General features: G+C 61.2%; 1 protein-coding gene across 1 annotated transcript; it reads right to left on the reverse strand.

Moving 5' to 3' along the window:
* Positions 1-874: 874 nt before the first annotated feature.
* Positions 875-22,919, reverse strand: IGSF3 (immunoglobulin superfamily member 3). Its single transcript, XM_072139007.1, has 9 exons — positions 22,530-22,919; positions 13,316-13,723; positions 12,852-13,241; positions 12,356-12,757; positions 11,272-11,676; positions 3,496-3,897; positions 2,918-3,316; positions 2,445-2,843; positions 875-2,036 (listed from the first exon to the last, which is right to left on the reverse strand). Exons 1-9 carry the CDS (start codon positions 22,879-22,881, stop codon positions 1,786-1,788), a joined length of 3,408 nt encoding a protein of 1,135 aa, XP_071995108.1. The 5' UTR covers positions 22,882-22,919; the 3' UTR covers positions 875-1,785.
* Between the last annotated feature and the right edge of the window lie 481 nt (positions 22,920-23,400).

Below are 23,400 nucleotides of genomic sequence, written 5' to 3' on the forward strand. Positions count from 1 at the left end.
AGATGTACAGAGAAGAATGGGGGGACCTCCAGCCTCTAGATGTACAGAGAAGAATGGGGGATCCTCCAGCCTCTAGATGTACAGAGAAGAATGGGAGGAACCTCCAGCCTCTAGATGTACAGAGAAGAATGGGGGAACCTCCAGCCTCTAGATGTACAGAGAAGAATGGAGGAACCTCCAGCCTCTAGATGTACAGAGGAGAATGGAGGAACCTCCAGCCTCTAGATGTACAGAGAAGAATGGAGGAACCTCCAGCCTCTAGATGTACAGAGAGGAATGGAGGAACCTCCAGCCTCTAGATGTACAGAGGAGAATGGAGGAACCTCCAGCCTCTAGATGTACAGAGAAGAATGGAGGAAGCTCCAGCCTCTAGATGTACAGAGAAGAATGGAGGAAGCTCCAGCCTCTAGATGTACAGAGAAGAACGGAGGAACCTCCAGAGATAAAGAGTTACTGGAAGAGTCACAGAGAGACATCAGCAGGTTGTAGCAGAGATAAGGAGACTGGTAAAACCTGCTGATGTCTCTCTGTGACTCTTCCAGTAACTCTTTATCTCTGGAGGTTCTCCCAGTCTTCTTTATACATCTTAAGGCTCCCCCCCTCTGCTTGTCGGTCCCGGCACCCTCCCTGCTTCTGGACGTAGGCCCCAGAGCGTTCCCTCTGTAATCCCCGGCGCGCTCCCTCCCTCTGGACGCGGGCCCGGCGCGCTCCCTCCCTCTGGACGCGGGCCCTCTCCAGGCACGTTCCCTCCCTCTGGGCGTTGGCCCGGCGCGCTCCCTCCCTCTGGACGCGGGCCCTCTCCAGGCACGTTCCCTCCCTCTGGGCGTTGGCCCGGCGCGCTCCCCGTCTCAGTAAAGACGCGCCCACCAAGAGGTAACAGAACATGGACTTTACTGTTGTCAAATGAAGATCATATAAAACAAGCTCAGTGCAACATATCACAAAATGCGGAGGGGCGAGCGGTCGGCGGAGCCTACAGTCCTGTACACACCGCGCTACAACTTCACAGGCGGCTTCGCTGGATTTGGTGAATGGGCTGTGACACCCGTGAGATTGTGGGACTGCAAATATTACAAAAAGGAAGACAATTCCCGGCAGGAGGCGCCTGCGTCCATGAAGTCAGAGTCATCCTGCGCCACTGGATCCAAGATGGCCGCTGCGAGAAAGACTGGGCCAATGTTGTGTGTACAAGTCACCGACCGCCGAAACCCCTCCATTAACACTTTCACTCCTGGAGTGTAATATTACATAATCGATCCTTCCGGCGGCGCCGCCATCCAGCGCTCAACCCATAATCCCTCAGTGCAACAAAGAAACTTACAGGAAATATCAAGGGTTAAAAACGTGGTGTACATCAAAAAGTAACGATCCACAGGCAGAGCGGGGCCCAATACAGATGGGCGCATACAAAATACTCTGCACGGCATTCAACAGACACGTCATGGCGCAGGTCTGCGGCTCCAGGGGCCCCGGGGCCACACACACGGCTCATGTGGGTGAAATGCACTTATTAGAAGAAATGATACAATCTCATCCCCACTCCCCCCCACTGCCAGAGCAGGGGGCGCTGTCAGCAAGTCATCCGAAAGAGAAGCGGGTGGGACCACCATGGCCGCCGCAGCGCCCCACTAGGGTCCCCCGTCTTTCCAGGGAGCAGATATACAAAGCTTTGGCTGAGGCCAGGGGAAATGTTCCGGGGCCCAGCACAATTGTCCCCGGGTCCTGCCTCAGTCGCCCGCTTTCCCCTAGGCTGAAATAAGTGCAGCTGCTGCAGCGCCTCTGCGTCTAGTCAATGGTGCCCGGGTGGATGCTGAGCACCGGCGGCTCCAGGCAGGTGGGAGAATAATTTAGGTGCGGCTCCTTGATCCATAACAGCGGGACGCCATTTTTGCCTTCGCCGGTCTTACTGGACGGTCGACTGCGGAACCTGACGAGGAGGATGGTGATGATGAGGATGCCGAAGATGGGGAAGGGGTAGAAGAAGACCAGGTAGAAGAGGGCGTCGTTGGAGCAGATGACTGACTGTAAGTTGGACTCTGGAAGAAAACAACATGGATGACGATGAGGGTCACGGGAGAAGGTCTGACGCATCAAAACATAGGTTACTCTAGTCACATCTAGAGCTGCAGCTACAGTTGAGCACAGTACCCACAATGCCTTGCAGAAGAGAGCGGTGCATTATGGGCCGGAGCCAAGCTGCAGAATAGAAGGAACAATCAAAAACTCCCACATGGAGCAGGTTCTCCATCTGGTTCTCATTGTGTCCATGACGACTAACATCCCCATCAGCAACCAACATGGCGTCTTCAGGACCAGATCACAGGGAATAAGATCCGCTGCGGAGCCCTTCACGGAGCTACAGGGGGGTCATAAACCCCTTTAATGTGCCTGGAGACATAGTGAGGTGGGTTACCCCCAGTGTGACCCATCTGCCCCCTCCTTACCCTTGCTCTGCACGGTGACCCATCCGATCAGGCTTTCCTCCTGTGCCAGCAGGTACCAGTCCCCGCGGGGCCCCATCATCCACTCCTGGACGGAGCAGGTGTAGTTCCCGGAGTCTGTGGGCTTGGCCTGAGGGATCCGCAGCTTGTACATGGTGGGGGAGAGCTGGATCTGCTGCAGACGTCCCTCCCAGCGCGGGGCGAGAGGCCGCCACACCCCAGAGCGCTCAGTGGTCAGGATAGTCTCGGCTTCGGCCCCTCGATTGGCACCGTGGAAGGACCAGGAGACGGCCAGCTGGGAGCCGGGCTGAGAGCGGGACAAGATGGTGCAGTCCAGGGTGAAGTGCTCACCGTCCGGCACCGACACATTGAGGGGGGCCGTGTCCAGCAGCAGGTCGGCTTCTGTGGGGGAGACAAGATGGGGTTAAAAGGAGAAGAAAAAGGCGACTGCACGGATACATGGACACGGGGGTCACCTGGGCGCCGCACACTGACGTAGGTGGCAGCCGATCGCTCATCCGCCCGCTTGTACCACTGTCCCCGAGGGTCCTGCAGCCATTCCTGTACCCGGCAGCTATAGGCTCCGCTGTCCTGCTCCTCGGCCCGCTGCAGGGTGAGGGTGTAGAGCCCGGGCGATGGCTGCCAGAGGTGAAGTCTGCTGGGCTCTCCCTCATCACTGGGGGGCAGGGTGACACCATCTGGGGAGAATCGGGCCAGGGTCCTCCTCTCCGGCTCTCCTGCCCTCCACACCAACCACTCCAGGGACAGGCGGGACTGCGCCAGCGTACGGTTCAGCACCTGGCACCTGACCGTGAAGCTCTCCCCCTCCAAGGAGGAAATGTTTTGAGGGAGCTGAGTCACATGCAGGTTATTATCTGTGGGGGAGAAGGGAACGAGGGTCAACTAGGCACCAACACCCACCCACCCACCTACATTACCAGCCCCTTGTGTCTTCATATAGATTGGCCTACACCCCCCATCCCCCGCTTGTCCATGCTGTGGATCCGCCCACCTGATGCCTACCCCTTTCACCCCCAGTATTAGCATTCCTCACCTGGCATCCTGACGTTGACCTCTGTGAGCCCCGAGGCGTCCTTGGCCAGCTGGTACCAGGCCTGGTTGGGGTCCAGCACCCACTCCTCCACCTGGCAGTAGTAGCTGCCGCTGTCCTCGCGCTGTGCCCGCAGCAGGGTCAGGGTGTAGTTTCCGGAGGTCAGCTCCTCCAGCTGCACCCGCTCCTTCAGGTCGGCCTCCTCTGCGTATGTGCCGTACTCCATGCCGGCTCCGCTGCGCACAATCAGCCTCCCGTCAGCCCCCGAGGGCTCCTGAGCGAACCACAGCACCGAGAAGCGCGAATCCGGGCCGCTCTGAGAGCGAAGGGGGCAGCTCAGGGTCACCGCGGATCCCTCCAGAACCGACACCGAGCGCTTCACCTTACTGACCTGCAACCGCGCCACTGAAAGACAGAATGAGCCCCGTCACAGGACGGACAGCCGTGATCAGGAGCCTGGGAAAGCTGGGTGGCCTCCATCTCCGTGTTTCCATTGATAGCGAGACCTGTGAATTCCCATCACCTTCTTCCCAGGCAACGGTTGCTAAGGAGAGCCACGTTTCCAGGGGAACTGCCGGCACCGAGTCCCGAGGAGTGGGCGTACGAGGCGGAGGACGGTATAGAAATAGGGAGACGGGAGAAGATCCCCCCGGAGAGGCTCAGATTATGCAAATGAGGGCCAGCAGGACCAGGATGCAATGGGCACATTATGTAAATGAATCAGCCCATATATACAGAGCTCTATATACTACAGGAGGACCTTATATGTATACAGGGGCCGCCAGACTACAATCCTGTATACACTGTACACCAGGGTCACTATAGAAAGAGCCTATATACACAGGGGTCACTATAGAAGGAGCCTATATACACAGGGGTCACTATAGAAAGAGCCTATATACACTGGGATCACTATATAAAGGAGCCTATATACACAGGGGTCACTATAGAAGGAGCCTATATACACAGGGGTCACTATAGAAGGAGCCTATATACACAGGGGTCACTATAGAAGGAGCCTATATACACAGGGGTCACTATAGAAAGAGCCTATATACACTGGGATCACTATATAAAGGAGCCTATATACACAGGGGTCACTATAGAAGGAGCCTATATACACAGGGGTCACTATAGAAGGAGCCTATATACACAGGGGGTCTCTATAGAAGGAGCCTATATACACGGGGGTCTCTATAGAAGGAGCCTATATACACAGGGGTCTCTATAGAAGGAGCCTATATACACGGGGGTCACTATAGAAAGAGCCTATATACACAGGGGTCACTATATAAGGAGCCTATATACACAGGGGTCACTATAGAAGGAGCCTATATACACAGGGGGTCTCTATAGAAGGAGCCTATATACACAGGGGTCTCTATAGAAGGAGCCTATATACACAGGGGTCTCTATAGAAGGAGCCTATATACACAGGGGTCTCTATAGAAGGAGCCTATATACACAGGGGTCTCTATAGAAGGAGCCTATATACACAGGGGTCACTATAGAAGGAGCCTATATACACAGGTGTCACTATAGAAAGAGCCTATATACACAGGGGTCACTATAGAAGGAGCCTATATACACGGGGGTCTCTATAGAAGGAGCCTATATACACGGGGGTCTCTATAGAAGGAGCCTATATACACAGGGGTCTCTATAGAAGGAGCCTATATACACAGGGGTCTCTATAGAAGGAGCCTATATACACAGGGGTCACTATAGAAGGAGCCTATATACACAGGTGTCACTATAGAAAGAGCCTATATACACAGGGGTCACTATAGAAGGAGCCTATATACACAGGGGTCACTATAGAAGGAGCCTACATACACAGGGGTCACTATATAAGGAGCCTATATACACGGGGGTCACTATATAAGGAGCCTATATACACGGGGGTCACTATAGAAGTAGCCTATATACACGGGGATCACTATATAAAGGAGCCTATATACACAGGGGTCTCTATAGAAGGAGCCTATATACACAGGGGTCTCTATAGAAGGAGCCTATATACACAGGGGTCACTATAGAAGGAGCCTATATACACAGGTGTCACTATAGAAAGAGCCTACATACACAGGGGTCACTATAGAAGGAGCCTATATACACGGGGGTCACTATAGAAGGAGCCTACATACACAGGGGTCACTATATAAGGAGCCTATATACACGGGGGTCACTATATAAGGAGCCTATATACACGGGGGTCACTATAGAAGTAGCCTATATACACGGGGGTCACTATAGAAGGAGCCTATATACACGGGGGTCACTATATAAGGAGCCTATATACACGGGGGTCACTATATAAGGAGCCTATATACACGGGGGTCACTATAGAAGGAGCCTTTATACACGGGGGTCACTATATAAGGAGCCTATATACACGGGGGTCACTATATAAGGAGCCTATATACACAGGGGTCACTATATAAGGAGCCTATATACACAGGGGTCACTATAGAAGGAGCCTATATACACAGGGGTCACTATAGAAGGAGCCTATATACACAGGGGTCACTATAGAAGGAGCCTATATACACAGGGGTCACTATAGAAGGAGCCTATATACACGGGGGTCACTATAGAAGGAGCCTATATACACAGGGGTCACTATAGAAGGAGCCTATATACACGGGGGTCACTATATAAGGAGCCTATATACACAGGGGTCACTATATAAGGAGCCTATATACACGGGGGTCTCTATAGAAGGAGCCTATATACACGGGGGTCTCTATAGAAGGAGCCTATATACACGGGGGTCTCTATAGAAGGAGCCTATATACACAGGGGTCACTATAGAAGGAGCCTATATACACAGGGGTCACTATATAAGGAGCCTATATACACAGGGGTCACTATATAAGGAGCCTATATACACAGGGGTCACTATATAAGGAGCCTATATACACGGGGGTCACTATAGAAAGAGCCTATATACACAGGGGTCACTATATAAGGAGCCTATATACACGGGGGTCACTATAGAAAGAGCCTATATACACAGGGGTCACTATATAAGGAGCCTATATACACAGGGGTCACTATAGAAAGAGCCTATATACACAGGGGTCACTATAGAATGAGCCTATATACACGGGGGTCACTATAGAAGGAGCCTATACACACAGGGGTCACTATATAAGGAGCCTATATACACAGGGGTCTCTATATAAGGAGCCTATATACACGGGGGTCTCTATAGAAGGAGCCTATATACACAGGGGTCACTATATAAGGAGCCTATATACACGGGGGTCTCTATAGAAGGAGCCTATATACACAGGGGTCACTATATAAGGAGCCTATATACACAGGGGTCACTATATAAGGAGCCTATATACACGGGGGTCACTATAGAAAGAGCCTATATACACAGGGGTCACTATATAAGGAGCCTATATACACGGGGGTCACTATAGAAAGAGCCTATATACACAGGGGTCACTATATAAGGAGCCTATATACACAGGGGTCACTATAGAAAGAGCCTATATACACAGGGGTCACTATAGAATGAGCCTATATACACGGGGGTCACTATAGAAGGAGCCTATACACACAGGGGTCACTATATAAGGAGCCTATATACACAGGGGTCTCTATATAAGGAGCCTATATACACGGGGGTCTCTATAGAAGGAGCCTATATACACAGGGGTCTCTATAGAAGGAGCCTATATACACGGGGGTCTCTATAGAAGGAGCCTATATACACAGGGGTCACTATAGAAGGAGCCTACATACACAGGGGTCACTATATAAGGAGCCTATATACACGGGGGTCTCTATAGAAGGAGCCTATATACACAGGGGTCACTATAGAAAGAGCCTATATACACAGGGGTCTCTATAGAAGGAGCCTATATACACGGGGGTCTCTATAGAAGGAGCCTATATACACAGGGGTCACTATAGAAGGAGCCTATATACACAGGGGTCACTATAGAAGGAGCCTATATACACAGGGGTCACTATAGAAGGAGCCTATAGACACAAGGGTCACTATAGAAGGAGCCTATATACACGGGGGTCTCTATAGAAGGAGCCTATATACACGGGGGTCTCTATAGAAGGAGCCTATATACACGGGGGTCTCTATAGAAGGAGCCTATATACACGGGGGTCACTATATAAGGAGCCTATATACACAGGGGTCACTATATAAGGAGCCTATATACACAGGGGTCACTATAGAAAGAGCCTATATACACAGGGGTCACTATAGAAAGAGCCTATATACACAGGGGTCACTATAGAAGAAGCCTATATACACAGGGGTCACTATAGAAGGAGCCTATATACACGGGGGTCTCTATAGAAGGAGCCTATATACACAGGGGTCTCTATAGACGGATCATCTTGCGTGCGAGGGGCGGGGGAGGGGATCTGTACATTTGTAATAATCATGAATGTCTCTTCTGGGTGCAGAGTGATGGATATTACTGAGCGAGACTGCAACGAGACATCCGGGGGGACTCACTAATGGCTTCAGCTTATACACTGCACAGGGAGGGGAGGAAGAGACAGCTAACAGCTATGTGAGAGACAGGCAGAGAGACAGACAGACAGAGAGGGGGCCGAGAGAGACAGACAGACAGAGAGGGGGCCGAGAGAGACAGACAGACAGAGAGGGGGCCGAGAGAGACAGACAGACAGACAGACAGAGAGGGGGCCGAGAGAGACAGACAGACAGACAGACAGAGAGGGGGCCGAGAGAGACAGACAGACAGACAGACAGAGAGGGGGCCGAGAGAGACAGACAGAGAGGGGGCCGAGAGAGACAGACAGAGAGGGGGCCGAGAGAGACAGACAGAGAGGGGGCCGAGAGAGACAGACAGAGAGGGGGCCGAGAGAGACAGACAGAGAGGGGGCCGAGAGAGACAGACAGACAGACAGAGAGGGGGCCGAGAGAGACAGACAGACAGACAGAGAGGGGGCCGAGAGAGACAGACAGACAGACAGAGAGGGGGCCGAGAGAGACAGACAGACAGACAGAGAGGGGGCCGAGAGAGACAGACAGACAGACAGAGAGGGGGCCGAGAGAGACAGACAGACAGACAGAGAGGGGGCCGAGAGAGACAGACAGACGGGGGGGGGGGGGGGGGGGAGAGGGGGCTGAGAGAAAGTGTTGGGGGTCTCACCTGGTGTCTGCACTCTGACCTCCCCCAGCTCCGGGCCCCTCCTAGGTGTTGGGGGTCTCACCTGGTGTCTGCACTCTGACCTCCCCCAGCTCCAGGCCCCTCTTAGGTGTTGGGGGTCTCACCTGGTGCCTGCACTCTGACCTCCCCCAGCTCCGGGCCCCTCCTAGGTGTTGGGGGTCTCACCTGGTGCCTGCACTCTGACCTCCCCCAGCTCCGGGCCCCTCCTAGGTGTTGGGGGTCTCACCTGGCCGCTGCACTCTGACCTCCCCCAGCTCCGGGCCCCTCCTAGGTGTTGGGGGTCTCACCTGGTGTCTGCACTCTGACCTCCCCCAGCTCCGGGCCCCTCCTGGGTGTTGAGGGTCTCACCTGGCCGCTGCACTCTGACCTCCCCCAGCTCCGGGCCCCTCCTGGGTGTTGAGGGTCTCACCTGGTGTCTGCACTCTGACCTCCCCCAGCTCCGGGCCCCTCCTAGGTGTTGGGGGTCTCACCTGGCCGCTGCACTCTGACCTCCCCCAGCTCCGGGCCCCTCCTAGGTGTTGGGGGTCTCACCTGGTGTCTGCACTCTGACCTCCCCCAGCTCCGGGCCCCTCCTAGGTGTTGGGGGTCTCACCTGGTGCCTGCACTCTGACCTCCCCCAGCTCCGGGCCCCTCCTAGGTGTTGGGGGTCTCACCTGGCCGCTGCACTCTGACCTCCCCCAGCTCCGGGCTCCTCCTAGGTGTTGGGGGTCTCACCTGGTGTCTGCCCTCTGACCTCCCCCAGCTCCGGGCCCCTCCTAGGTGTTGGGGGTCTCACCGGGTGTCTGCACTCTGACCTCCCCCAGCTCCGGGCCCCTCCTAGGTGTTGGGGGTCTCACCTGGTGTCTGCCCTCTGACCTCCCCCAGCTCCGGGCCCCTCCTAGGTGTTGGGGGTCTCACCGGGTGTCTGCACTCTGACCTCCCCCAGCTCCGGGCCCCTCCTAGGTGTTGGGGGTCTCACCTGGTGCCTGCACTCTGACCTCCCCCAGCTCCGGGCTCCTCCTAGGTGTTGGGGGTCTCACCTGGCCGCTGCACTCTGACCTCCCCCAGCTCCGGGCCCCTCCTAGGTGTTGGGGGTCTCACCTGGTGTCTGCACTCTGACCTCCCCCAGCTCCGGGCCCCTCCTAGGTGTTGGGGGTCTCACCTGGCCGCTGCACTCTGACCTCCCCCAGCTCCGGGCCCCTCCTAGGTGTTGGGGGTCTCACCTGGTGTCTGCACTCTGACCTCCCCCAGCTCCGGGCCCCTCCTAGGTGTTGGGGGTCTCACCTGGTGCCTGCACTCTGACCTCCCCCAGCTCCGGGCCCCTCTTAGCTGTTGGGGGTCTCACCTGGTGCCTGCACTCTGACCTCCCCCAGCTCCGGGCCCCTCTTAGCTGTTGGGGGTCTCACCTGGTGCCTGCACTCTGACCTCCCCCAGCTCCGGGCCCCTCTTAGCTGTTGGGGGTCTCACCTGGCCGCTGCACTCTGACCTCCCCCAGCTCCGGGCTCCTCCTAGGTGTTGGGGGTCTCACCTGGCCGCTGCACTCTGACCTCCCCCAGCTCTGGGCCCCTCTTAGCTGTTGGGGGTCTCACCTGGTGTCTGCCCTCTGACCTCCCCCAGCTCCGGGCCCCTCCTAGGTGTTGGGGGTCTCACCTGGTGCCTGCACTCTGACCTCCCCCAGCTCCGGGCCCCTCTTAGCTGTTGGGGGTCTCACCTGGTGCCTGCACTCTGACCTCCCCCAGCTCCGGGCCCCTCTTAGGTGTTGGGGGTCTCACCTGGTGTCTGCACTCTGACCTCCCCCAGCTCCGGGCCCCTCCTAGGTGTTGGGGGTCTCTCCTGGCCGCTGCACTCTGACCTCCCCCAGCTCCGGGCCCCTCCTAGGTGTTGGGGGTCTTACCTGGCCGCTGCCCTCTGACCTCCCCCAGCTCCGGGCCCCTCCTAGGTGTTGGGGGTCTCACCTGGTGCCTGCACTCTGACCTCCCCCAGCTCCGGGCCCCTCTTAGCTGTTGGGGGTCTCACCTGGTGCCTGCACTCTGACCTCCCCCAGCTCCGGGCCCCTCTTAGGTGTTGGGGGTCTCACCTGGCCGCTGCACTCTGACCTCCCCCAGCTCCGGGCCCCTCCTAGGTGTTGGGGGTCTCACCTGGTGCCTGCACTCTGACCTCCCCCAGCTCCGGGCCCCTCTTAGCTGTTGGGGGTCTCACCTGGTGCCTGCACTCTGACCTCCCCCAGCTCCGGGCCCCTCTTAGGTGTTGGGGGTCTCACCTGGTGTCTGCACTCTGACCTCCCCCAGCTCCGGGCCCCTCTTAGGTGTTGGGGGTCTCACCTGGCCGCTGCACTCTGACCTCCCCCAGCTCCGGGCCCCTCCTAGGTGTTGGGGGTCTCACCTGGTGCCTGCACTCTGACCTCCCCCAGCTCCGGGCCCCTCTTAGCTGTTGGGGGTCTCACCTGGTGTCTGCACTCTGACCTCCCCCAGCTCCGGGCCCCTCCTAGGTGTTGGGGGTCTCACCTGGTGTCTGCACTCTGACCTCCCCCAGCTCCGGGCCCCTCCTAGGTGTTGGGGGTCTCTCCTGGCCGCTGCACTCTGACCTCCCCCAGCTCCGGGCCCCTCCTAGGTGTTGGGGGTCTTACCTGGCCGCTGCACTCTGATCTCCAGCAGGTTGGAGGTCCTCTCGGCCAGGCGGCTCCAGCTGGAGTTGTAGTCTCTCCTCCATAGGGCGGCCACGCACTGGTACTTCCCGGCCTCTGATTCGCTGGCGCGGCTGACGCTCAGGCGCACGTTGTGGCTGGAATCCGCCTTCTCCACGATGCTGCGACCCCGGAAGCTGCCGGCCCGCTCTCCCCACTGGACCCCACCGGAGCGGCTGAACGTCACCAGGTCATGGGTCTCCCCTCCGCCGGCCGCCTGGAAGCGCCACGTCACAGAGATGCCCACCCAGGGCGGGTAGTGAGGCTTCAGGATACACTGGAGGTCAAAGGAGTCAAAGTAGCTGACGCCGGGGGTGCGGGAGATGGCCGTCACTGCAAAACCCGTCTCTGGAGGAGGAAGAGGGCGAAATATCTGCTGAAATACTCTGTGCTGCTGGGCACCCGGCTCATGCCCCTCCACAGGATGGGCGCACCCCAACATCATGACTTACACTCTAGTCACATCCAGAGCTGCAGCGACAATTCTACTATAATAGACGGCCCGGACCTTGCCCCACCCCTTCTTCTGGACCTTGCCCCACCCCTTCTTCTGGACCTTGCCCCACCCCTTCTTCTGATTATGACAGATCGGGGGCACGAGCCCCCAATTTTAGGGTCTTTATTACCTTGGCAGGAGTCTTATTGGGGCTCAGACAGACGTTAGGCCTCTGCTTGTTCATCATTTTCTCAATGCAATGAATTATGGGATCGGAGCTGAGCTGTTGTGGGGTTTGTCCTTAGTTCTGTCTTCACACTTGCTTTTAGCTGCTTGTTCAGTGTCTGGGCAGAGCGTGTCACTGCATGACAATAGTGCAGTGCATTATGGGATCTGACACCCTAGCAGCCTATCAGAGCAGAGCTGCAGGAGGCCCGGTATAATCCCGCTAAGCTGCTTGTTCAGTGTCTGGGGACGGCATGTTCCTGAGCTATGGGATGACGCTGAGTGGGTGGAGTCCTGAGGATCGGCCTCCAGCAGATGTGTGGATGCAGCTCTGGATGTGAGTGGAGTATATGGAATGTGGCTCACCTAGTGCGGTGACATCCACGCTGGTCCTGGCTGAGCGTTCGCCCAGCCTTTGCCAATCTCCGTCATAGCTGGGCAGCCACTCTGTGACGCGGCATTCGTATGATCCGCCATCTTGGCGCTGACTACTCTCCAGCTCCAGGGTGAAGGTGTCGGAGCCGGACCTCACCATGCGCAGACTTCCGGCACCGGCTTGTTCTCGGTACGCCTGGCTGGCCCAGGTCACACCATCCCGATCCTGCTGGATCACCTCTCTCTGGCGGTTCTGTGCATCCTGCAGGTGCCACGAGGCAGATATGCGGCTCTGAGGACCGAACAGCGAGGCCACCAAGCAGGTCAAGAAGATGCGGGAGCCCTCCAGGACAGAACTGGCGTTGGCCACCACCGTCACCGTAACCGAGGTCTCTGCAAAGAGGGAAAACCACATCAACACCGGAGCACAGGACAGCGAGGACCTGCCCCCGGGGAGGATGGAGCATTGGGACAGGAGGCGACTTACTCAGAGGCGAGACCGTGATGGGGATGTTCTTCGGCCTCTTGCTGTCCCGGTCCACCATCTCCCCGGACGCCGACCTCTCCCGTTCCGTCACTCTGCAGTTGTACTTCCCGCTATCTTCTGGCCGGAGTCTAAAGATCTTGAGGGAGAAGATGGAGTCGGAGTCGCGGGCCACCCGCAGCTCCCCGTGGCCCTCTCTCTGGCTGTAGTCTCCTGTCAGAGCGGCCACCCCTCCGGGGCTCAGACTGGCCACCAGCGAACTATTGAAAGCCCAAGACACGGCAAATATCCGATCCCCCACATTCTGGGCCTCGATGATGCACCTGAGCTCGGCACTCTCCCCCGCGCTGTACGTGCGCCGCTCCGTCTCCAAGCGAACATTGAATTCTCTGTCTGGAGGAAAGACACCGATTATGTCCTAATGATCGAGCCAGATCCCCCCGACCCCAACACCCGTGAGGTTTTACCTGTTGCCTGGACGATGACCTCGGACCCCTCTGATCGCTTGTGTGTCAATGGAAACCAGGACCCATCGGGGTCCTCTATCCACTCGGTCCCTTGGCAGTAGAGCTCGCCCTGGTCTGGGGGCTGCAGGTTGTGCAGGGTCAGGCGGTAGGTGCTGTTCCCCACTTTATCCATCCGGACGTCCCCCACTGAGAAGCGCTGGGCATAGGAGACCCCGGGGCTCAGGGTGAAGTCTCGGCTCAGGGTGAGGACCTCCTCCGTCTGCTCGCCATTCCTCCGGTACCAGGACACGGATAGGTGGGTGTGCTGCGGGGTGCTATGGGAGACATCACACCAGAGCTGCACCGAGCCCCCCTCAACCTTCTGGAGGGTCTGAGCCGCTGACGAGACAAGCAGCGAGTCCGGGATCACTGCGGACAGAAGACACCAGGTTACAGGAGCCACAGCTCAGGAGCCGGGGCCACAAGTAATAACCACAACTAGCCTCATCACCAGGAGCCGGGGCCACAAGTAATGACCACAACTAGCCTCATCACCAGGAGCCGGGCCACAACTAGCCCCACCACCAGGAGCCGAGGGCCACAATTAGCCCCACCACCAGGAGCCGGGGGCCACAACTAGCCCCACCACCAGGAGCCGGGGGCCACAACTAGCCCCACCACCAGGAGCCGGGGGCCACAAGTAATGACCACAACTAGCCTCATCACCAGGAGCCGGGGCCACAACTAATAACCAGGAGCGGGGGCCACAACTAATAACCAGGAGCCGGGGCCACAAGTAATGACCACAACTAGCCTCATCACCAGGAGCCGGGGCCACAAGTAATAACCACAACTAGCCTCATCACCAGGAGCCGGGCCACAACTAATAACCAGGAGCGGGGGCCACAACTAGCCTCATCACCAGGAGCCGGGCCACAACTAATAACCAGGAGCGGGGGCCACAACTAGCCCCACCACCAGGAGCCGGGGGCCACAACTAGCCCCACCACCAGGAGCCGGGGGCCACAACTAGCCCCACCACCAGGAGCCGGGGGCCACAACTAATAACCAGGAGCCGGGGCCACAAGTAATGACCACAACTAGCCTCATCACCAGGAGCCGGGGGCCACAACGAGCCCCACCACCACGAGCCGGGGGCCACAACAAGCACCACCACCACCACGAGCCGGGGGCCACAACTAATAACCAGGAACCGGGGGGGCCACAAGTAATGACCACAACTAGCCCCACCACCAGGAGCCGGGGCCACAAGTAATGACCACAACTAGCCCCACCACCAGGAGCCGGGGCCACAAGTAATGACCAGGAGCGGGGGCCACAAGTAATGACCACAACAAGCCCCACCACCACGAGCCGGGGGCCACAACAAGCCCCACCACCACGAGCCGGGGGCCACAACAAGCCCCACCACCACGAGCCGGGAGCCACAACTAATAACCAGGAGCCGGGGCCACAAGTAATGACCACAACTAGCCTCATCACCAGGAGCCGGGGGCCACAACTAGCCCCACCACCAGGAGCCGGGGGCCACAACTAGCCCCACCACCAGGAGCCACAAGTAATGACCACAACTAGCCTCATCACCCGGAGCCGGGGGCCACAACTAATAACCAGGAGCCGGGGGCCACCAGGAGCCGGGAGCCACAACTAGCCCCACCACCAGGAGCCGGGAGCCACAACTAATAACCAGGAACCGGGGGGGCCACAAGTAATGACCACAACTAGCCTCATCACCAGGAGCCGGGGGCCACAACTAGCCCCACCACCAGGAGCCACAACTAGCCCCACCACCAGGAGCCACAACTAGCCCCACCACCAGGAGCCACAAGTAATGACCACAACTAGCCTCATCACCAGGAGTCGGGGGCCACAACTAATAACCACGAGCCGGGGGCCACAACAAGCCCCACCACCACGAGCCGGGGGCCACAACAAGCCCCACCACCACGAGCCGGGGGCCACAACAAGCCCCACCACCACGAGCCGGGGGCCACAAGTAATGAACACAACAAGCCCCACCACCAGGAGCCGGGGGCCACAACAAGCCCCACCACCAGGAGCCGGGAAGAGAGAGGTAACCCCCCCAATAATATACCCTAAACCCAGCATCAGACATTCTGCAGGAATGAAAGGGTTACGCCGGTACTGATGTCCGGGTCCGGGGAGGATAAGAAGATGTAATCCATCCTCATCTAATAAAGCTGGGGGGGGGGGGGGGGATTAACCCATCGCTGCCACATCACACAGCAACCTCCACTCCTGACAAAGCAGAGCACTGCCGAAAAGATCAGGTACCAGCAGGGAGAGGGCCCAGGAGGAGGAGGAGGGGGAGGAGGAGGAGGGCTGGTGCCAGGGAGAGGGCCCAGGAGGAGGAGGAGGGGGAGGAGGAGGGCTGGTGCCAGGGAGAGGGCACAGGAGGAGGAGGAGGGGGAGAAGGAGGAGGAGGAGGAGGGGGAGGAGGAGGAGGGCTGGTGCCAGGGAGAGGGCCCAGGAGGAGGAGGAGGAGGGCTGGTGCCAGGGAGAGGGCACAGGAGGAGGAGGAGGAGGGGGAGGAGGAGGAGGAGGAGGGGGAGGAGGAGGGCTGGTGCCAGGGAGAGGGCACAGGAGGAGGAGGAGGGGGAGGAGGAGGGCTGGTGCCAGGGAGAGGGCACAGGAGGAGGAGGAGGGGGAGAAGGAGGAGGAGGAGGAGGGGGAGGAGGAGGAGGGCTGGTGCCAGGGAGAGGGCCCAGGAGGAGGAGGAGGAGGGCTGGTGCCAGGGAGAGGGCACAGGAGGAGGAGGAGGAGGGGGAGGAGGAGGAGGAGGAGGGGGAGGAGGAGGGCTGGTGCCAGGGAGAGGGCACAGGAGGAGGAGGAGGGGGAGGAGGAGGGCTGGTGCCAGGGAGAGGGCACAGGAGGAGGAGGAGGGGGAGAAGGAGGAGGAGGAGGAGGGGGAGGAGGAGGAGGGCTGGTGCCAGGGAGAGGGCCCAGGAGGAGGAGGAGGGGGAGGAGGAGGGCTGGTGCCAGGGAGAGGGCACAGGAGGAGGAGGAGGGGGAGAAGGAGGAGGAGGAGGAGGGGGAGGAGGAGGAGGGCTGGTGCCAGGGAGAGGGCCCAGGAGGAGGAGGAGGGCTGGTGCCAGGGAGAGGGCACAGGAGGAGGAGGAGGAGGGGGAGGAGGAGGAGGAGGAGGGGGAGGAGGAGGGCTGGTGCCAGGGAGAGGGCCCAGGAGGAGGAGGAGGGGGAGGAGGAGGAGGGCTGGTGCCAGGGAGAGGGCCCAGGAGGAGGAGGAGGGGGAGGAGGAGGAGGGCTGGTGCCAGGGAGAGGGCCCAGGAGGAGGAGGAGGGGGAGGAGGAGGAGGGCTGGTGCCAGGGAGAGGGCCCAGGAGGAGGAGGAGGGGAGGAGGAGGAGGGCTGGTGCCAGGGAGAGGGCACAGGAGGGGGAGGAGGAGGGCTGGTGCCAGGGAGAGGGCACAGGAGGGGGAGGAGGAGGGCTGGTGCCAGGGAGAGGGCACAGGAGGAGGAGGAGGAGGAGGGCTGGTGCCAGGGAGAGGGCACAGGAGGAGGAGGAGGAGGAGGGCTGGTGCCAGGGAGAGGGCACAGGAGGAGGAGGAGGAGGAGGAGGAGGAGGGCTGGTGCCAGGGAGAGGGCACAGGAGGAGGAGGAGGAGGAGGGCTGGTGCCAGGGAGAGGGCACAGGAGGAGGAGGAGGAGGAGGGCTGGTGCCAGGGAGAGGGCACAGGAGGAGGAGGAGGAGGAGGAGGGCTGGTGCCAGGGAGAGGGCACAGGAGGAGGAGGAGGAGGAGGAGGGCTGGTGCCAGGGAGAGGGCACAGGAGGAGGAGGAGGAGGAGGAGGGCTGGTGCCAGGGAGAGGGCACAGGAGGAGGAGGAGGAGGAGGAGGGCTGGTGCCAGGGAGAGGGCACAGGAGGAGGGGGAGGAGGAGGGCTGGTGCCAGGGAGAGGGCACAGGAGGAGGAGGAGGAGGGGGAGGAGGAGGAGGGGGAGGAGGAGGGCTGGTGCCAGGGAGAGGGCACAGGAGGAGGGGGAGGAGGGGGAGGAGGAGGAGGGCTGGTGCCAGGGAGAGGGCCCAGGAGGAGGGGGAGGAGGAGGAGGGCTGGTGCCAGGGAGAGGGCACAGGAGGAGGAGGAGGGGGAGAAGGAGGGCTGGTGCCAGGGAGAGGGCCCAGGAGGGAGGAGGAGGGGGGAGGAGGAGGGCTGGTGCCAGGGAGAGGGCACAGGAGGAGGAGGAGGGGGAGAAGGAGGGCTGGTGCCAGGGAGAGGGCACAGGAGGAGGAGGAGGGGGAGGAGGAGGGCTGGTGCCAGGGAGAGGGCACAGGAGGAGGAGGAGGGGGAGGAGGAGGGCTGGTGCCAGGGAGAGGGCACAGGAGGAGGAGGAGGAGGAGGAGGGCTGGTGCCAGGGAGAGGGCACAGGAGGAGGAGGAGGAGGGCTGGTGCCAGGGAGAGGGCACAGGAGGAGGAGGAGGAGGAGGAGGAGGGCTGGTGCCAGGGAGAGGGCACAGGAGGAGGAGGAGGAGGAGGAGGGCTGGTGCCAGGGAGAGGGCACAGGAGGAGGAGGAGGAGGAGGAGGGCTGGTGCCAGGGAGAGGGCACAGGAGGAGGGGGAGGAGGAGGGCTGGTGCCAGGGAGAGGGCACAGGAGGAGGAGGAGGAGGGGGAGGAGGAGGAGGGGGAGGAGGAGGGCTGGTGCCAGGGAGAGGGCACAGGAGGAGGGGGAGGAGGGGGAGGAGGAGGAGGGCTGGTGCCAGGGAGAGGGCCCAGGAGGAGGGGGAGGAGGAGGAGGGCTGGTGCCAGGGAGAGGGCACAGGAGGAGGAGGAGGGGGAGAAGGAGGGCTGGTGCCAGGGAGAGGGCACAGGAGGAGGAGGAGGGGGAGGAGGAGGGCTGGTGCCAGGGAGAGGGCACAGGAGGAGGAGGAGGGGGAGAAGGAGGGCTGGTGCCAGGGAGAGGGCACAGGAGGAGGAGGAGGGGGAGGAGGAGGGCTGGTGCCAGGGAGAGGGCACAGGAGGAGGAGGAGGGGGAGGAGGAGGGCTGGTGCCAGGGAGAGGGCACAGGAGGAGGAGGAGGAGGGCTGGTGCCAGGGAGAGGGCACAGGAGGAGGAGGAGGAGGGCTGGTGCCAGGGAGAGGGCACAGGAGGAGGAGGAGGAGGGCTGGTGCCAGGGAGAGGGCACAGGAGGAGGAGGAGGAGGAGGAGGAGGGCTGGTGCCAGGGAGAGGGCACAGGAGGAGGAGGAGGAGGAGGGCTGGTGCCAGGGAGAGGGCACAGGAGGAGGAGGAGGAGGAGGGCTGGTGCCAGGGAGAGGGCACAGGAGGAGGAGGAGGAGGAGGGGGAGGAGGAGGAGGGGGAGGAGGAGGGCTGGTGCCAGGGAGAGGGCACAGGAGGAGGGGGAGGAGGAGGAGGGCTGGTGCCAGGGAGAGGGCCCAGGAGGAGGAGGAGGGGGAGGAGGAGGAGGGCTGGTGCCAGGGAGAGGGCACAGGAGGAGGAGGAGGGGGAGGAGGAGGAGGGCTGGTGCCAGGGAGAGGGCACAGGAGGAGGAGGAGGGGGAGAAGGAGGGCTGGTGCCAGGGAGAGGGCACAGGAGGAGGAGGAGGGGGAGGAGGAGGGCTGGTGCCAGGGAGAGGGCACAGGAGGAGGAGGAGGGGGAGGAGGAGGGCTGGTGCCAGGGAGAGGGCACAGGAGGAGGAGGAGGAGGGCTGGTGCCAGGGAGAGGGCACAGGAGGAGGAGGAGGAGGGCTGGTGCCAGGGAGAGGGCACAGGAGGAGGAGGAGGGGGAGGAGGAGGGCTGGTGCCAGGGAGAGGGCACAGGAGGAGGAGGAGGAGGAGGAGGAGGGCTGGTGCCAGGGAGAGGGCACAGGAGGAGGAGGAGGAGGAGGGCTGGTGCCAGGGAGAGGGCACAGGAGGAGGAGGAGGGCTGGTGCCAGGGAGAGGGCACAGGAGGAGGAGGAGGAGGGCTGGTGCCAGGGAGAGGGCACAGGAGGAGGAGGAGGAGGAGGAGGAGGAGGGCTGGTGCCAGGGAGAGGGCACAGGAGGAGGAGGAGGAGGAGGAGGGCTGGTGCCAGGGAGAGGGCACAGGAGGAGGAGGAGGAGGGCTGGTGCCAGGGAGAGGGCACAGGAGGAGGAGGAGGAGGGCTGGTGCCAGGGAGAGGGCACAGGAGGAGGAGGAGGAGGAGGGCTGGTGCCAGGGAGAGGGCACAGGAGGAGGAGGAGGAGGAGGAGGAGGAGGGCTGGTGCCAGGGAGAGGGCACAGGAGGAGGAGGAGGAGGAGGAGGAGGAGGGCTGGTGCCAGGGAGAGGGCACAGGAGGAGGAGGAGGAGGAGGAGGAGGGCTGGTGCCAGGGAGAGGGCACAGGAGGAGGAGGAGGAGGAGGAGGGCTGGTGCCAGGGAGAGGGCACAGGAGGAGGAGGAGGAGGAGGAGGAGGGCTGGTGCCAGGGAGAGGGCACAGGAGGAGGAGGAGGAGGAGGAGGGCTGGTGCCAGGGAGAGGGCACAGGAGGAGGAGGAGGAGGAGGGCTGGTGCCAGGGAGAGGGCACAGGAGGAGGAGGAGGAGGAGGAGGAGGGCTGGTGCCAGGGAGAGGGCACAGGAGGAGGAGGAGGAGGAGGGCTGGTGCCAGGGAGAGGGCACAGGAGGAGGAGGAGGAGGGCTGGTGCCAGGGAGAGGGCACAGGGAGGAGGAGGAGGAGGAGGAGGGCTGGTGCCAGGGAGAGGGCACAGGAGGAGGAGGAGGAGGAGGGCTGGTGCCAGGGAGAGGGCACAGGAGGAGGAGGAGGAGGAGGGCTGGTGCCAGGGAGAGGGCACAGGAGGAGGAGGAGGAGGGCTGGTGCCAGGGAGAGGGCACAGGAGGAGGAGGAGGAGGAGGGCTGGTGCCAGGGAGAGGGCACAGGAGGAGGAGGAGGAGGAGGAGGGCTGGTGCCAGGGAGAGGGCACAGGAGGAGGAGGAGGAGGAGGAGGAGGAGGAGGAGGGCTGGTGCCAGGGAGAGGGCACAGGAGGAGGAGGAGGAGGAGGAGGGCTGGTGCCAGGGAGAGGGCACAGGAGGAGGAGGAGGAGGGCTGGTGCCAGGGAGAGGGCACAGGAGGAGGAGGAGGAGGGCTGGTGCCAGGGAGAGGGCACAGGAGGAGGAGGAGGAGGGCTGGTGCCAGGGAGAGGGCACAGGAGGAGGAGGAGGAGGAGGAGGAGGGCTGGTGCCAGGGAGAGGGCACAGGAGGAGGAGGAGGAGGAGGAGGGCTGGTGCCAGGGAGAGGGCACAGGAGGAGGAGGAGGAGGAGGGCTGGTGCCAGGGAGAGGGCACAGGAGGAGGAGGAGGAGGAGGGCTGGTGCCAGGGAGAGGGCACAGGAGGAGGAGGAGGAGGAGGGCTGGTGCCAGGGAGAGGGCACAGGAGGAGGAGGAGGAGGGCTGGTGCCAGGGAGAGGGCACAGGAGGAGGAGGAGGAGGGCTGGTGCCAGGAGGAGGGCACAGGAGGGGGAGGAGGAGGGCTGGTGCCAGGAGGAGGGCACAGGAGGGGGAGGAGGAGGGCTGGTGCCAGGGAGAGGGCACAGGAGGAGGAGGAGGAGGGCTGGTGCCAGGGAGAGGGCACAGGAGGAGGAGGAGGAGGGCTGGTGCCAGGGAGAGGGCACAGGAGGAGGGCACAGGAGGAGGAGGAGGGCTGGTGCCAGGAGGAGGGCACAGGAGGGGGAGGAGGAGGGCTGGTGCCAGGGAGAGGGCACAGGAGGAGGAGGAGGAGGGCTGGTGCCAGGGAGAGGGCACAGGAGGAGGAGGAGGGCTGGTGCCAGGGAGAGGGCACAGGAGGAGGAGGAGGGCTGGTGCCAGGGAGAGGGCACAGGAGGAGGAGGAGGAGGAGGGCTGGTGCCAGGGAGAGGGCACAGGAGGAGGAGGAGGGCTGGTGCCAGGGAGAGGGCACAGGAGGAGGAGGAGGGCTGGTGCCAGGGAGAGGGCACAGGAGGAGGAGGAGGGCTGGTGCCAGGGAGAGGGCACAGGAGGAGGAGGAGGGCTGGTGCCAGGGAGAGGGCACAGGAGGAGGAGGAGGGCTGGTGCCAGGGGGAGGAGGGGGAGGGCTGGTGCCAGGGAGAGGAGGGGGAGGGCTGGTGCCAGGGAGAGGAGGGGGAGGGCTGGTGCCAGGGGGAGGAGGGGGAGGGCTGGTGCCAGGGAGAGGAGGGGGAGGGCTGGTGCCAGGGAGAGGAGGGGGAGGGCTGGTGCCAGGGAGAGGAGGGGGAGGGCTGGTGCCAGGGAGAGGAGGGGGAGGGCTGGTGCCAGGGAGAGGAGGGGGAGGGCTGGTGCCAGGGAGGGGGTGTAGATGTATTAGCTCTGATTGGATGTAGCACATGGAGGAGGGTTTGTGCTTTTCATCAGTTTTCTATAGATGTTACTGTAACAAACCCTCAGCAGTGCAGCAGATGTATGAAGGGGTCCTGCGGGCACTGGGCGCTGCCACCCTTCGCTCTCACATTCCCCAGAGTTTCCTTCTCTTAGCTGCGGTTTTGTGTAAAGTCTTCCAGAAAATGTCTCATTAACTATTTATGTGCCAGCTGGGACGGTGCAGAGCGGGGGAGGGGCGGTAATGGGGCCACATGTGGGAGGGGCCTCGTCTCCCCCCACTAATGGATCCTATGCCCCATCTGCGGCCGCGCTCCACCTCTTATCATTAGTTAAGAACTAAAGTGTTTGTGTGGAGGAAACCGCAATCAATAGCGAGAAACCCGGACTGCAGCCGGATCACAGAACCAGCGCTCAGAATCCTACACAGCACAACATAGCAGGACCGCGGGGGAGGAGCACCATAGAGAGCGCGGGAGGAGCAGAGGACAGGGGGAGGGGCACCATAGAGAGTGAGGGGGGGAGGAGCACCATAGAGAGCGGGGAAAGAGCAGAGGACAGGGGGAGGAGCAGAGGACAGGGGGAGGGGCACCATAGAGAGTGAGGGGGGGGAGCACCATAGAGAGTGAGGGGGGGGGAGGGGCACCATAGAGAGTGGGGGGCACCATAGAGAGCGGGGGAAGAGCAGAGGACAGGGGGAGGAGCACCATAGAGAGCGGGGGAGGAGCAGAGGACAGGGGGAGGAGCACCATAGAGAGCGGGGGAGGAGCAGAAGACAGGGGGAGGGGCACCATAGAGAGAAGGGGGGGGGGCACCATAGAGAGAAGGGGGGAGGGGCACCATAGAGAGCGGGGGGAGGGGCAGAGCACACGGAGCAGACTGAATGGCCGAGACACATGGGCTGCAGCACCCGCTACTTACCTCTCAGGTTGACTTTGGCGCTGTAGCTGCCGTAGAAGGTGGGGTCGGTGTTGGGGGTGTGACATTCGTATTCTCCGCTGTCCCGATCCTGCAGCTGGCGGATGTGTAGGAGGGTGTAGTCACCCGTCACTCGCTCCACGTAGATGTCTCCGCTGTGCACCCGCTGGCTGTATATGGCGTAGGAGAAGCCGGGGTCCTGGGTGCTCACCACCTGCACCTCTCTGTCCGGGGCCGACGGCAGGTAGATGGAGTACTGGAAGTTCTGCTCGGAGGGGCCCTGGTAACCCCTCACCTTGCACCAGATGGTTATGTGGGAGCCCACGGTGCGGTACAGGGGCCCCTGCTGGACCATCACCTCTCGCTGAGCCCAGGAGACACCTGTGAGAAGAGACAGTACAGAGGATTATTTAGGCTCATGTACCTCACGCCAACACCCCGGAGCCCCACCGCTGCCGCCGTGTAGGAGAAATCACCCGGCCCCCGCAGACAAATCACAGCTTCAGCCCCCACGTCTCAGAGACCCGGCCCCCGCAGACACATCACAGCCCCAGCCCCCAGATCTCAGAGACCCGGCCCCAGCAGACACATCACAGCTCCAGCCACCACATCTCATAGACCCGGCCCCCGCAGACACATCACAGCTCCAGCCACCACATCTCAGAGACCCGGCCCCCGCAGACACATCACAGCTCCAGCCACCAGATCTCAGAGACCCGGCCCCCGCAGACACATCTCAGAGACCCGGCCCCCGCATCTCAGAGACCCGGCCCCCGCATCTCAGAGACCCGGCCCCCGCATCTCAGAGACCCGGCCCCCGCATCTCAGAGACCCGGCCCCCGCATCTCAGAGACCCGGCCCCCGCATCTCAGAG

Source organism: Engystomops pustulosus, chromosome 2, assembly GCF_040894005.1.
Source record: "Engystomops pustulosus chromosome 2, aEngPut4.maternal, whole genome shotgun sequence".
Lineage (NCBI taxonomy): Eukaryota > Metazoa > Chordata > Amphibia > Anura > Leptodactylidae > Engystomops > Engystomops pustulosus.

Bases quoted from the DNA above. Each gene is read 5' to 3' on its own strand.
- IGSF3 (XM_072139007.1), bottom strand. From the start codon at position 22,881: ATGGTCCAGCAGGGGCCCCTGTACCGCACCGTGGGCTCCCACATAACC. The intron at 12,758-12,851 runs GTAAGTCGCCTC...CCCTCTTTGCAG, and splicing joins CATCACGGTCTCGCCTCTGA to AGACCTCGGTTACGGTGACG. The intron at 2,844-2,917 runs GTGACCCCCGTG...TCTCCCCCACAG, and splicing joins CGTCAGTGTGCGGCGCCCAG to AAGCCGACCTGCTGCTGGAC.